Raw genomic sequence first — 13,280 nt, 5'->3', positions numbered from 1 at the left:
GCACACTACTAAAGGATCTTTGGGAAAACCAGCGGTGAGGTCTCCTGTGGAAAATGCCAGCTTTAGCGGCGATGCACCGGACGTGCGATCATGCATCCCTCTGGCGTAAACCCTTTTCCAGAATCACTTGCGAGTTATCGTGTCCGTGCCACGGACGAAAGTCTAAATGTGGGGCGAGGAAGCCGTGCACTTAAATATCCACTCAGCTGAAGCAGGAACCACCTTTCTGCACTCCTCCATCGTCGCTTCCCCCATGTCCACGGAATATGATTCTGGCGATGAAAAGCAGGTCCAGGTCGCGAGTGCGCCCCTCAGCTCCCCGACGCCGAGCACCATACGATCTATAGTCATCATCGCGACCAGTACAATGGCTATGATAGTAAACGTGAGTCTCCGATCCAATTTTCCGTGGCTTTCCGTATAATGTACGGATACAGACGTCGAACGCTACATCTGCGTCCATTGCGCTACCGACGATAGGCCGGGAGCTGGGGATACCTGAGAATCAGTTACAGTGGATAGTGTCTGCCTATTCTCTAACGTCTGTAAGCCATCGCTTCACGATAGAAATTCGTCAGCCAATCAGTGTTTGACATCGGTGTTTTACCGTTTTACTCAGGGTTGCCTTTTACTCTTCTTCGGACGATTAGCCGATCTTCATGGTCGAAAGAAGGCTTTCATCGTTGGTATGATATGGCTGGCTGCCTTCACGCTCGGGTGTGCCTTCACAAACGGTAAGCACGCGATCGTATACGTCCGGCACTACCGCCCTCCTTACCCTTCTGGATTCTCTATGCAGATGCCCTAACTCTAGACATACTGAGAGCGTTCCAAGGTGTAGGAGCGGCAGCGATAATCCCTGCATCTGTACGTACGTTTCGCCGAGGTTTCGTCTCGTATATTTTTGTTCCTGAGAAAACCCTGCCAGATCGGCATCCTCGCTCATTCATTTCCCCCTTCACGAACCCGATCCATCGCATTCGCCACGTTCGCTGCTGGTGCCCCCGTCGGCGCTGCCTTTGGGATGGCAATCGGCGGTGCCCTCACACAACTAACAGCGTAAGAATGGTACATTAACTCAATGTAACCATGCAAACAACCAACTTTCTAGCAAAACCTGGCGGTCGACATTCTATCTCTCAACGGGTTTGACGGTGCTTTGCTTAATTCTAGGACTTGTTGCTATAGATAGAGACCAGCCTTCAACCGAGCAAGATAAACGCGTGGATTGGCTTGGTGCGCTGCTGGTCACAGCCGGTCTCGTTCTTATCGTCTTTGTTCTCGGACAAGGCGAGATCGCTCCGCACGCGTGGAGTACACCATGTACGTTCTCGCTTATCTCGAGGTCCTCAACCTATTCATCAGTCGCATTCCAGATATAATCGTCCTACTCATACTGGGAGTGTGTATGGTAGTGTTGTTCGTCTTCTGGCAACACTACCTCGAAAAAGTGCAAGCATCGGACACCAAATCCACAGGACCGTATGCCTTCCTCACGCCGCCGCCACTCATGAAAGTCTCTTTATGGTATCGCGCCAATGGACGCTTTGCCGCCATTATGGCAATCGCCTTCCTTACCTGGTGCTGCTTCTTAGGATCTAATTTCTGGATTCAGGTGAGAGATCTACGTTCGGCAAATCGCTTGCCGCTTTGGGACTCGAACTACTTAGAAACTAAATACTACGCCATGCAGCTCTACTACCAGGAATACCTTCATCTCACGCCAGTCTTGACTATGGTCAGGATGCTTCCAATGTTTATCACAGGTGTCCTGTGTAACATAGCCGTTGCCCTCGTCGTCAATCGCCTCTCAGTCATCTACCTTCTTGGTAAGCATACCCCATTCGCGTACTCGATTAGCTAACTCGCATTGCAACCATTTGCTCTACAGGCGGCGGGACGATATTGACGGCCGCTGGAGCTGTTCTCTTCGCAGTTATCATCCCCTCATCTCCGTACTGGGCGTTTGGTTTCCCGGCGGCCATTATCTCCGTCTTTGGCGCCGATTTCACCTTCTCAGCCGGTTCGCTCTTCGTAGCACGCGTCGCCCTACCCCACGAGCAAAGTGTCGCTGGTGCCTTGTTCACTACGATGACACAGGTTAGTCAACTCTGATAATCTATATTCAGAACGTCGCTGAAGGGTTTATAGTTGGGCACGGCGGTTGGCGTTACCGTCACAACCGTAGTGTTTGATAAGATCGCTCAGAGGGAGACTCGCCAGGTCTCATTCCTCCCTCCTCGTCCCAGTGCGCCAGCCCAAAATCAAGTTGCCGATCTACTGCCTGCCTACCAAGCAGCTCAATGGACAGCCTTTGCTTTCGGAATTCTAGGTCAGTAGCCCTTTGTCTACGGTTCGGCCCGCAGAAGTTCAATCTCTAATGAAATCTCTTCGCAGCTGCTGTGACGGCACTCGCATTCTTTCGTGGATTCGGGATTGTGGGACACCGGAAGGAAGACGAAGATGATAAAACCGTCACTAGTAGTGGTAAACATCCAGAAGTATGAGACCTACTTATCGATGATAATGTCAATAATCCTAATTTACTACGAAACCAAACATGTTATACCAGGCATCTATACATAGAAATCGTTTGGACGTGATCCACGGAAATCGCTTAGGGAATGCGCATTCGAGCTTCTACCTAGACGATTACAAGGCTGCACCCTTCGAACGCAATAACCCTCGACTGGGGTATCAGAGTGAATTGTCCTCATAGCCCCGTCTGTCCTTAGTAGAAAGGGCGAAAGTGGTTTGATTGTCATCGAATAGATGGAAGCCGGGCGCCCCAGAATCTGTCGCGTAACCCTTCCCATAGATATCAACGTTGTTCATTTCCCTACCCCATGTACAAGGTCTGTACTCTAGTACGCCGTACCTCAAGGTTAAGAATTCACTCTCACGATTCGTCTCTGAAACCAAGCGGCCCGGGTTCCCACACATTTGGTGCTTGGATGCCTGCTTTCTTCTTTGCACACTATCCTCATCATGGTCACCGCAATCCCTGTTGAAATTGCACGGATGATTGTTGGATATGTAGAAGACAAGAAGTCTTTACTCAATCTCTCTCTCATATCTCATGCTTTTCGTCGTCTCACCGAACCGTACCTCTACTCGGATGTTTCTTTCCTTGCCCCTCACAAAGGACGCTCGGACGCGGATTTGTTGGCTGTGTCCAACAGTTTTCTGCTGAGAATAACCTCAGGTGAAGGCCACTGCGCGCATCACGTCAAACGAATTCGTCTACCCGCGGTCGCCTTTCAAGGGGAACAATGCTCGTCGTTCCAGACGATCCTGAAGTCCATCCCAAATCTTGAAGATCTGCAGGTTTACTCGTCGTGGTGTGTGGAAAGCGAGAATACCTTGAATTTCCGAACCTTCTTCAACGATTAGACGGTCCACGACCTATCCCATTCACGCTTAAAGCTTTCGCATGGTACCCACATATGATGCCACTAGACAGCGCCGGGTTGGAATGGTTCCTCGCCTGCCAGCAATCACTCGAACTCCTACTCATCGCATCCTTTACCCTCGAGTCATCATTCCGGATCCCGGCTCTTCCCAGACTACGAGTACTCGATGCTCCAATAAGCTGCGCAAAAAGGTTACTCGAAACACACCGAGTCACACACGTGAAACTGCTAGGGGAAGAGTTCTTGCACCTCGATAGCGCAGCCCTCCGTGATGTGGTAGTTTGTGTAACCCGAATCACGGCGTTACATGAACTCTCAGCGGCGATTATACGCATGCGAAAATTAGAGTGCTTGGAAATGGACACCTCCTGTGTATGCCCCCCATTTAGCATGGCATTCCTCTTTACTTATCAGCAGGTATACCGTATTTCAGTCATCAATACCCAACACACACTCTCAAATCAATGCGTTCAAATGCGCCGTCAAGCTGCGCCATCTGCGTTTCTTCCCAAATCAAGCCATTCCTCAGTCAGGTTTCAAAGAATGGTTCGAGGAGGATCCTTGGAATTATGACGATGTTTGCGATGCCTTCGATAGCCTCCCGCAACTTGTCCACATCAGTTTCCGCATGCGTTCTACGACTTTCCTCGAGTATTGTTGCTTTACCAGGGGGGAGCAGCACCCGGTTAAGCTTCGCTCTCTTCGACCAGGGGTCTCAAGGGAATACACCGAATGGTGGACCAACTGGATAAAAGATTATGTGGTCGTCCCCTTTGAACCTGATGATATACGTATGGGGTATCAAGGTGATTGGCTTGGAGTCGGAGGGCGGGTTCTCAACAACCAGTCTCAGGAGGATCAAATCGAGGCGGTAGAAGGATCCTCATCCGAAGGATCCTCCCCGTAGTCCTACCTCAAGACCTTACCTCTACTGTCTGATTGCATAGAAGACTATGCCCTCCAAAAACGGCGGCCCTCGGACGGACGGTGCACCTGAGGCCTTTTATACATACAAAAATATTAGTGAATCATCTCTAGTTGTTCGACGCGCTCTCACTCTCTTCACTAACACGGCGATGTGCAAGTGGCGGCACAAAGAGGAGAGAGTCGAGAGCTCGAAATCCATATGAACTGCAAGTGCAACTCGTCATCCCACTGCCACGAATGTCGACAGTACGATGGCACCGTCGTCCTTTGTCGCGTCTATATGATCATGCTCGTAAGGTAGGAAGCGTGATGCGGCAAGGTGCTTACCGACTTCCGTTTCGTTGGCAAGATTGTGGCGAAATTGTTGCCGAGAGTTAAGTCTAGGGATAGATGAGTAACATCGTAGCCACCTTACGTCGGCTACATACGTGACGAGTAGTGAATTGACGTAGACTGAGGGTAAAGGAATGAGGATGAGGAGGGGAAGTCGGACAGCGAGGACGTACGTTTACTGATGACGCTGTGGAATATCACGAAAATGACATTCTTGGGCATTGCCACCCACTTCAAGCGACATACGGGACATTGGCTAATGTCTGAACCCAGAATGAATTTACGCACTGTGACCAGGTTAATCAGAGCGAAGACACTGTAAATCTATCAGAGACCGAAGACGAGTGTGATACTGTCATATTTGTTACCTAGAAAGCGTGCTAATACCGATGAAGTAGACGATCAACTTGTCGATCATAGCATCGGACCTATAGCATCATGATTCATGAGCCGAATTTGTTCGCACCGATCTAGAACAAGCATACGTCTTTATCCCAGATCGATTCTTATGGAGGGAATAAACGAGAGTGACAGATATCATGATGTCACATATCATCGCACTCGCTAACTCCAAGTTTCCGAAGATCTACTCCTTGATCAGGACATGGAATATTAGAGGAGATGGAACTCTTGGTTACGGTGCTGTTAGAGTCGTGGAGTCCGTTGATTGAACCACTGGTTCTCCTGGATATGAGGTATGAGAAAGAGTTGCATCAGGTCGGCCGTTGCACGTACATATTCACTGCCATGCCTACACTGAATTAGGAGATTGAGGATATGAAGGAGAAGGGTGTCCGAACCTAGCCCGCCGACTGAACAGAGGAAGTATCATCAACCGGTCTATGGTGGAACTTCATCACATACCAAGTTGACAGAGAACAAGGACCGCCTTGGGGCCCGAAACCAGGTAAGGACTCTGCTAGAAGTAAATACATCCGCGAAGCACGCACAAGAATTGAGGGGATCAGCCACTGTTTCCTGTACACTGCGAAATGTTGGGATTCGAGTCATCTGCAAGACTACTGGTAGGCATGGCTCACTGATCCACACCCTCAAGGTGAATGCACTAAGTCGACTAGGTGAATCGTGTTTATGAATCGGTCAATCAGAAAGCCCTCACCTCTGGACGAAGGAAGTCGTCACATACTACGGGAGACTCAAAATAACGGGCTGCGAAGGTAGGGAAGAAGCTTACAGAGAAAAAGGTAGAAATCTAGGACGGTGTGAGACGGTGCACATTTCATGGTGAGCTGGGACATACAATCATTCCTCTTGAACGAGCAGCGTTAGTATGGAATACAGTAGTTGAAGTTGCATGACGCTCACGCTGGATATTGAGGGTTTGGGACGGCTCGAAGATACCAAACTAAGGCTGCATTCGCCAAGCTGAAGGTGTGAGCGCTGTCGATCAAGCTGCGGTAAATTAAAACCTCGTTAGGGAGTGGAGTGCGTATCGTGGATCCCTTCGACTAACAGCAACAATGCAATCTAGGGACTTATAAGCATATTATAGGCTCCATGAGGGGGAGTACTTACGGAGTACTTCACGAACTTGCGGTCGCAAGGATAATTACGGTAGTATGAGATACCTTGTGCGACTGCAATACCGTAGAGGCTATAAATTTGACCACAGGTCTGATGGTTGTGGCCGGGGCAAAGGCATGGTAGCGTACGGGCATGCTAAAATAGAACCTAGTAAAAGCGTTAGTCTGCCTGCAGTATGAATGGGGCGGCTTACCTATCAGCAGTGGGGCGATTGCCTGAGCGAATGCTGACGGAGATGGTGGGGAAGACATGGTGAGGATATTTTGCCGCAGGCTAAGCATGCGCCCATATATATCTGGGAAAGGTGGTCCAACTGATGGAACCTGAAGGCCTGATGTCTGAATTCGGCATCCCATACGGCACTCCTGATACCGTTCCAATTCCTGAGTACTTCTTACTGCTTAGAAGATCTTCGTTGATGGTGCTGCCCTAAGGTAGTCGACCCAAGTCGAAGTATCCGGCGTGTCTGTCAGCGACATGTATCAAATAACTCTGAATTTACGGCAAGCCTAGGAATGATTGAAAATGAAAAAAAGGGCAAACGGCACCTACGCTGCGGGAGCTGTGGAGCTTTTGATTGGACCGGCGCTGATGGGGCTTGCTTGAGAGAATCAAGTCAAAATCGGTAGACGGCGAAGATCAACTACGCTCATGGAGAAAGCCTCCGACTCAGACGTGAGTACGTGGACATGATTGATGATTGATGAAGGGGGGGGCGCTGACGACCCACAAACCGCTGAAGGTGAGAAGTTCGGGGGCATGCCTTTACAGGTTGCTCCAGCCCCGGGGACACAAGGTCTCTAGTCGAGCACGTTTCTTAACAGTCAACAGGCCATGTCCGACGTCTTTCGAATAATCATGTCTAAAGGGATAATCATCCCATACTTGAAATGGATAAATGGATGCATCAGTACAGCAACTATATAGTATTAAGACCGAGCCTTACAGTCACCACGAGCACCTCTTGCAACGCAACCCGGCGCAACAGAACACGAAATACTCACCGGTGTGCATCAGATATTCAGACTGTATTGCGCACCCGGAGTCTAAGAAAGTTATCGGGCTCTAGCTTTGGAAGAAATACAGTCACTTTACGAACACATGCGGCCACAGTGGCAGACTGCAGTGGTTGGGCAGGGGAACGAACACTGCGAGCGGAAATTAAGCGCTGGAAGGTCGTGGGAATGTACATAGGTGACCACGTAGGTTCAGCTTGGAAACAAGTGTTTTCTCAACTCCCTCGCTCTCCACCACCACCACCACTTGATCCTCCTTCTCCTTTCCCGTCGCTACCATGAACTCCGGCGTACAGAATCTGGTGATCTCCCTCGGAGCCATGCAAGGTACGTCACTTTCTGCAGATTCCGACTGAATGCCGGCGTATTGAAAATAAGCACTCAGTGGCGCGCAAAATTCCATTCGACGACCCAGAGGTCCTGACTTACGTTCGAATTGGCTATGTTGTCTCCCAGATCATCATACTGGGTGTCTACTACTACATTACCCTCGTCGTGAGTGGAACTTTAGCGGTTTTGCTGAGATATGGAGTTGAACCCTTGGGTCACGTCACCAGATCAAGAAAAAGAACGACCAGACAGTATTGAAATATGGTCAGTGGGGATTCGCGAAAAATGAATGATTATGAACTCATCGTATTTTGCTTTTAGTTGATGCGCCCAACGCGATGGTTGGTTTTCACTGATTAACAGCACCTCGACTTGACTGAACCGTGATGCAGACACAGGAACCTGGTGCTTTGGTGACGACGACAGTGAAGGACTATGACCTGGCGGAGACATCAAAACTGGTAAGCTAGCTATCTGTCAGAACCGCAAAGGTCTCAGCCTTCACCGTTTCCGACAGATCCGTAGCGCGTACATGGGAATCGCGATGATGGGCTTCCTCCACGGCTACCTAAAGTTCACCCAGCCATTGTTCATTCAAGCCCTAATGGGACTGAAGAACCTCTACGACGCGAAGCCCGTGGCTCTGCACCTTCTCGGAAAGCCCGCTGAGGGCGACCTCAAGCGACCATTCAAGAGCCCCCCTGGCATGTTCGGCAGTGAGTATTCATTCTTTTTCATCGTCCTACGTTCCACTAATCGCACGTGTATTTCCATCGTCTTTCCTCATATCGTGTGCTGCGTGATTCTGTCATGGTCGAATCAGTGGCAACCCCTGCTCCTGCAACTGACGCCGCAGCTATTGCTGAGGCCGAGAAGCGTGTCGGTTCGAAGAAGGAGGAGTAATCACCCTTTACACGTTGTTAGATTTACATCTTTTGGGAGTAATTTATGTCCCCGTGGCGCGAGGGATTTCGATAATACGCTGCTGGCCCTGTCTGTTGGAAGCATGTCTGCAGTGCGCAGTCCACATGGCATGAGGAAGCGAGTCTTCTCGTCGTCATGGACACCCTACATTGATTTACTTCTTGGTACTTACATCTTGAATGAGGTAGGCTGTGGGTTTCGTGACCCATGTGACGAATGAAGTCGAGCCCACCATAGCTATGATGAATAAGAACTTGCAGGAAGACACATCAAGATCAACATAACAAGGCAGTCTGTCTCATTGGTGGACTACAGGTTACAAGTGATACAAGTGAGGATTTCGTGGGGGCGAGCCTAGGACGAGGGGGTTAGGCCATGTAGCTTGTTCCTGCGTCGGTTCTGGGCGGCGCGGGGTTGACCATTATCCACATAGAGGCTTTATCATTCCCCTTCACCCCCAAGAACTCCTTCTGACCTCTGTCGATGAATCCGAGATGCTCAAATAGTTGCTTCTGACTGTTGTATCAATACAAGGGGGGTCATGCAGGCTACTACAGGTCACTCACATTTATAACGTTTGTTGCTTCGGCGAGGGAATCGTAGCCATGTTTCTGCGCCTGTTCAACGTATGGGTTCAGTTGGCCTTTTCTCCAGAGACTGGGGAGAAGGACACCCGGGAGGTAGAGATAGTGTCGGACAAACCTTCTCAAGCACGGCCCGGATCATTCTTGTCGCTAACTGCTGAGACGGATGGTTAGGAGCGATGCCGATGAGCTGTAGGTGATAGGATCTTAGTCGTTTACTGGGACCCAGCTCTTGGTCGATAGCGCCGTGGTACTCGGGTAGAAACTAGTCGGCGATCGTCAGTCAATACTGAGGCTAGGCGGAGAAGGGGCAGAGGGGCGGGTGGGATGAAGCTGCGATTTACCTTGTCGTTCCACCATGTCTGCAGCTCGTCGTCAAACTGGGCGAGAAGCGGAACGAGGACCCTCTCCGCTGTGCCTCGCTAGAAAGGATGAGCCGATGAGCCGATGAGTTTGTCGACAAGACGCAAGCAACTCTGCGACCCAAACGACGACCAACCTGTGACAGAATTCTGAGCCGGGGCCAAACCACACAGCGCCTCCAACGATTGTGCCGTTCGCATCTTCAGCGACGTGAATTTCGCCTTCTATCATCCCTGCCACCAATACAGCGTTGACGAAGGGGACGACGAGCTCAGGATCGCGGCCGATAGTCATCTTGATGAAGCCGTCTAAGCATCGCGTTAGCCATGAGGGAGGAGACATGGAGAGGAGCTCGGAAAGGCGGTGGGAAGCTTCCTACCATCTTTGAGAGCCGTTGAGATAGCTTTGGATGTCGCTACCAGCTCAAGCTCTGTTCAGGCCATTAGATATAGGATAAAAACATAAAAGAGAGGATAGAATACCGGTAGGGTCGCTGAGGTGGCGGATAGAGTAGCTCATGAGTGAGTAAGGGTGGATGTAGAAGATAAACGGGCAAACCCAGCGTAGGAGCCTGTACTGAATATATCATATCTAGACATGACGGGGATTAAATACCCTCCTGGGCGAGCTCCAGCCGCCTAAAACGAACAGCCATCTGAAAGAGGAATATACGCCTGATAAAAGCACCGTTGAAGACGGTATTGCGGACAGCGGGGGGTCGTGTGGAATCCTGGATATCATGGTGAAAGAAAATCCATTCAATATTCTAAAAGAAAATGAAGAAACATCTCCCGCAGCTTGGAAATAGTGGAATGTCCATGCGCATCACGAACGTCAGAGGAAGCATCGCTAATGAGAATGTTTGGTGAGCATGTGCCACAGTTGCCGCGAAAATATATGAGATAATTGGGATGATGAAGAGCATGCCAGCGATCGGTCATCATACAGCATATCATCCGTTCAAGGCGTAAGAGGAGAGATGCACACAAAAGGATGACAGAGAAGCCCGAAATAATGCAGAAGAAGATAAAGACACATGCATAGATTGATGGGGGAAAGTGAATGACCCCACACCTTGCTTTGATACTGGGGCTGGTGAGAAACCGAACCGCGTAGATTAATGCCGAGCGTCGCTTGGTAGAACGGAACCGACCATTAAGCCCTAACACAGAGGGTTCCATCGTGAATACAGCTTAGAAGTTTCTGATCACAAGTCAAACAGACGAGACGACAGAACATTCTGACCGTTTAGCGATGAGACAGCAGGACGACAGAAGCTCGACCAGAAGGACTTGCACCGAGTGAATAGCAACCTGAAATAATCACGCTGCGCATTGATCTAAAGGGTTTATAATAGCATCTAATCCAAGTTGTACCCGACAAGACTTCGTCGGCCAATAATCTCCCCAACCTAGAACGCAAGTCATATGAAAAGAACGTTCCAATACGAGGATGACTAAATGACCCACTTTGAAGATCGTATAGGCCTCTGCTGCATAGATTCCCACCCGCGCAATCTCCCCATTGCTTGCAATAGTCCGCCAGTAAGCCGGGCTCGATGCACGCGACCAAAGTGTTGAGTAAGCGCTTTTGAGGGTGGCGGTGGATGTGGGAGGTCGCAAGCCTTCGGCATGGTAAACTTGCTTCACAAGTTCCCGTGCGACAGAGAAGTTGTAAACGAGCGGCTGTTTATACGCTGAAGAAACCGGCAATCAGTATCGTGAATGAAAAATGACGGAATTGCCGGGCTGCACACGTTGACCATAACGGCGAAAGGAGGAATGGCTAGCGGTGTGCGTAGCGTCAAGTGCCGATATCGCGTTTCCTCCGCTGCTTGACAGAAACCATATCCTTATTTCTAGCCGCACAGAGGTAACAGTACGCCCGCCACACTAATGCAATCCTCTTAAATCCTTCCATATTTCTGACGCGGCCTTCCAAGGTGGTCTACAGTGGAAATGAAACTACTCACAACCAAGCATCTGACCGGCTTTCGCAGTGACTGGCTCCAAGAACGTCTTGGTCGACTCCCAGAGCTTTTCCGCATTCTTTTGAGCGCTGCTCAGCGCGTCTTGAGCCTTCTTTTGAGCAGCATCGGCTCCAGCATTGGAGGATGAAAATCGGGCGCCGTGAATGTTCGCAGCTCGCGAACGAGTGACTGGGCGCGAGACAAGCTGCCTCAATGTGCCTGCGGAGAATGTTGACCGCATGTTGTCGTTGGAGAAAGAGTGAAACGAATGCACTCTGCAGATGAGCTCTGGCGAAAGTTGGCGGGACCGTGGGAATACTGACCAATTCCGCATGTCCCCGCCCCAAGTAATCTTATCTTATCAGGCACCATCTTATTGTCTGAACCACCATGAGGATACCTGTAGAAATCGCGCAAATGATCATAGGTCATGTCGACGGGCAAAGCTCTCTGAAAAATCTCCTCCTTGTTTCACAATCATCTCGCTCTCTCATCGAACCCCATCTCTACGCTGATGTCTCTTTTCTTCGACACCTACCCTTGCGCGACGATGAATGGGATCGACTTGATCTTGGTCACTCAGCTCAGGACGAAGATCCATCTCTGCAGTGCCCTAAATCTGTACTGTCGGTGGGGAAAAGTTTTCTTCTCAGCCTCACGACTGACGGCGGGCGTCGTGCCCGGTATGTCAAACGAATATCCCTACCATCCAATGTCTTTCAAGGCGAACAATATTCGATTTTTCAAGCTATATTGCCATCGCTTCCATCCCTTCAAGATATCGTCGTCCATACGTCTTGGACCTCAAATTGGATCAATCATCTGGACCTTCGTCACTTCTTCGACGGTTCACGGCCCTCGTTTTCACTCAGAAGCTTCGCTTGGCTCACGGGGAATGTGCAGTTGTATGTCGATGGTTTAGGATGGCTCCTCTCGGGCCAGACTTCACTCGAATATTTATCTTTATATCCATCATCCACAAGATCTACCTCATCGCCCGTAGCGGGTCTTGATCTCGCGTCTTTTCCAAGGCTTCGTGTGATTCGCGCCCCGTCCTTTCCCAGACTCTTCAAAATCACAACCAAGCAAGATCTACCCACACATCTACACACAAATTGCGAACACCTACAATACATAAGCGACGCTCTCCGAAATGTAATAGTCCTTGTCACCCGTAAATCCCTGGTGTTTCGAATGGCTGAGGTCGCCGCGCCGAACTTGGAGTATTTGGAGGTCGACACCTTTTGTGTATGTCGACAAGCTTCCGTGATTCCTCTACTAATAGTCCCTCAGTCGTCCTTATACGGCGTACTTCATGAGGTGCCCGAGCTCCAAAGGTACAGCAAGCTCCGCCTCCTGCGCATTTTCCTTGACTTTTCCACCGAATATTGGCGTAGGGTGGGGCTTGGAGCCGAGACTTGGGGCGACGATGATGTGGCCTTCGCGTTCAATTCTCTCCCCTCTCTTGAGTACATCGACATCCGCATACCGTCTACGCCAATGCCTTCAGAGTATTACCGCTTCAAGAGAGGAGCAGCGCCAGAGAAGATTCGCTCGGCCTTACCCGTAGCGAGGTACCATGACGAATGGTGGCATGATTGGGAGAAAGACTGCAGTATCGTCTCTTTTGACCCCACCGATCATCGAGCGGGATACCGGGGTGACTCCTTCTAAGTTTTAGGTAAGTTAAGTTTAATGGTTTAGTTTTGCAGCTCAATCGCTGATTTCCCAGGATGGGTTAGGGAATCATGCTTCCCTACGAGCGTGGATCTGTCTACAGAATGGTCGAGTCAATGTCACTGTACGATGCGGCTGGGAACAATCAGCGCAGTGGGTGGAGACGGGAGACATCTATGTCATCGATTGCGTGCTTTAG

At 50.0% G+C, this 13,280-nt stretch overlaps 7 protein-coding genes across 7 annotated transcripts; 4 read left to right on the top strand and 3 right to left on the bottom strand.

Moving 5' to 3' along the window:
* Positions 1-253: 253 nt before the first annotated feature.
* PC9H_010181 (uncharacterized protein) lies at positions 254-2,507 on the top strand (the record flags this gene model as incomplete). The annotated part of the gene is made up of 11 exons (XM_036779675.1): positions 254-385; positions 438-545; positions 620-734; positions 800-867; positions 929-1,059; positions 1,112-1,323; positions 1,377-1,615; positions 1,694-1,829; positions 1,892-2,100; positions 2,152-2,332; positions 2,398-2,507. 11 exons carry the CDS (start codon positions 254-256, stop codon positions 2,505-2,507), a joined length of 1,641 nt encoding a protein of 546 aa, XP_036629064.1.
* A 939-nt stretch (positions 2,508-3,446) lies between these two features.
* Positions 3,447-4,320, top strand: PC9H_010180 (uncharacterized protein; the record flags this gene model as incomplete). Its single annotated transcript, XM_036779674.1, has 2 exons — positions 3,447-3,785; positions 3,847-4,320. The coding sequence occupies 2 exons, from the start codon at positions 3,447-3,449 to the stop codon at positions 4,318-4,320; spliced, it is 813 nt and encodes a 270-aa protein (XP_036629063.1).
* A 240-nt stretch (positions 4,321-4,560) lies between these two features.
* PC9H_010179 (uncharacterized protein) lies at positions 4,561-6,469 on the bottom strand (the record flags this gene model as incomplete). Its single annotated transcript, XM_036779673.1, has 20 exons — positions 4,561-4,720; positions 4,769-4,793; positions 4,847-4,904; positions 4,962-4,989; positions 5,042-5,101; positions 5,159-5,259; positions 5,312-5,357; positions 5,409-5,424; positions 5,474-5,485; positions 5,538-5,592; positions 5,624-5,658; positions 5,714-5,739; positions 5,794-5,819; positions 5,869-5,886; positions 5,935-5,944; positions 6,000-6,086; positions 6,148-6,161; positions 6,210-6,288; positions 6,347-6,365; positions 6,412-6,469. 20 exons carry the CDS (start codon positions 6,467-6,469, stop codon positions 4,561-4,563), a joined length of 933 nt encoding a protein of 310 aa, XP_036629062.1.
* A 1,043-nt stretch (positions 6,470-7,512) lies between these two features.
* Positions 7,513-8,467, top strand: PC9H_010178 (uncharacterized protein; the record flags this gene model as incomplete). The annotated part of the gene is made up of 7 exons (XM_036779672.1): positions 7,513-7,561; positions 7,620-7,729; positions 7,792-7,828; positions 7,886-7,905; positions 7,957-8,025; positions 8,082-8,280; positions 8,388-8,467. The coding sequence occupies 7 exons, from the start codon at positions 7,513-7,515 to the stop codon at positions 8,465-8,467; spliced, it is 564 nt and encodes a 187-aa protein (XP_036629061.1).
* A 389-nt stretch (positions 8,468-8,856) lies between these two features.
* Positions 8,857-9,954, bottom strand: PC9H_010177 (uncharacterized protein; the record flags this gene model as incomplete). The annotated part of the gene is made up of 7 exons (XM_036779671.1): positions 8,857-9,000; positions 9,055-9,105; positions 9,191-9,337; positions 9,417-9,494; positions 9,556-9,743; positions 9,815-9,865; positions 9,918-9,954. The coding sequence occupies 7 exons, from the start codon at positions 9,952-9,954 to the stop codon at positions 8,857-8,859; spliced, it is 696 nt and encodes a 231-aa protein (XP_036629060.1).
* Positions 9,955-10,795: 841 nt separating this feature from the next.
* Positions 10,796-11,645, bottom strand: PC9H_010176 (uncharacterized protein; the record flags this gene model as incomplete). The annotated part of the gene is made up of 3 exons (XM_036779670.1): positions 10,796-10,846; positions 10,905-11,131; positions 11,408-11,645. The coding sequence occupies 3 exons, from the start codon at positions 11,643-11,645 to the stop codon at positions 10,796-10,798; spliced, it is 516 nt and encodes a 171-aa protein (XP_036629059.1).
* Positions 11,646-12,598: 953 nt separating this feature from the next.
* Positions 12,599-13,078, top strand: PC9H_010175 (uncharacterized protein; the record flags this gene model as incomplete). Its single annotated transcript, XM_036779669.1, has 2 exons — positions 12,599-12,637; positions 12,698-13,078. The coding sequence occupies 2 exons, from the start codon at positions 12,599-12,601 to the stop codon at positions 13,076-13,078; spliced, it is 420 nt and encodes a 139-aa protein (XP_036629058.1).
* Between the last annotated feature and the right edge of the window lie 202 nt (positions 13,079-13,280).

Source organism: Pleurotus ostreatus, assembly GCF_014466165.1.
Source record: "Pleurotus ostreatus strain PC9 chromosome Unknown scaffold_7, whole genome shotgun sequence".
NCBI classification, from domain to species: Eukaryota; Fungi; Basidiomycota; class Agaricomycetes; order Agaricales; family Pleurotaceae; genus Pleurotus; species Pleurotus ostreatus.
Note: the sequence above shows the minus strand (reverse complement) of the source record. Positions and strands in the feature narration are given on the sequence as shown.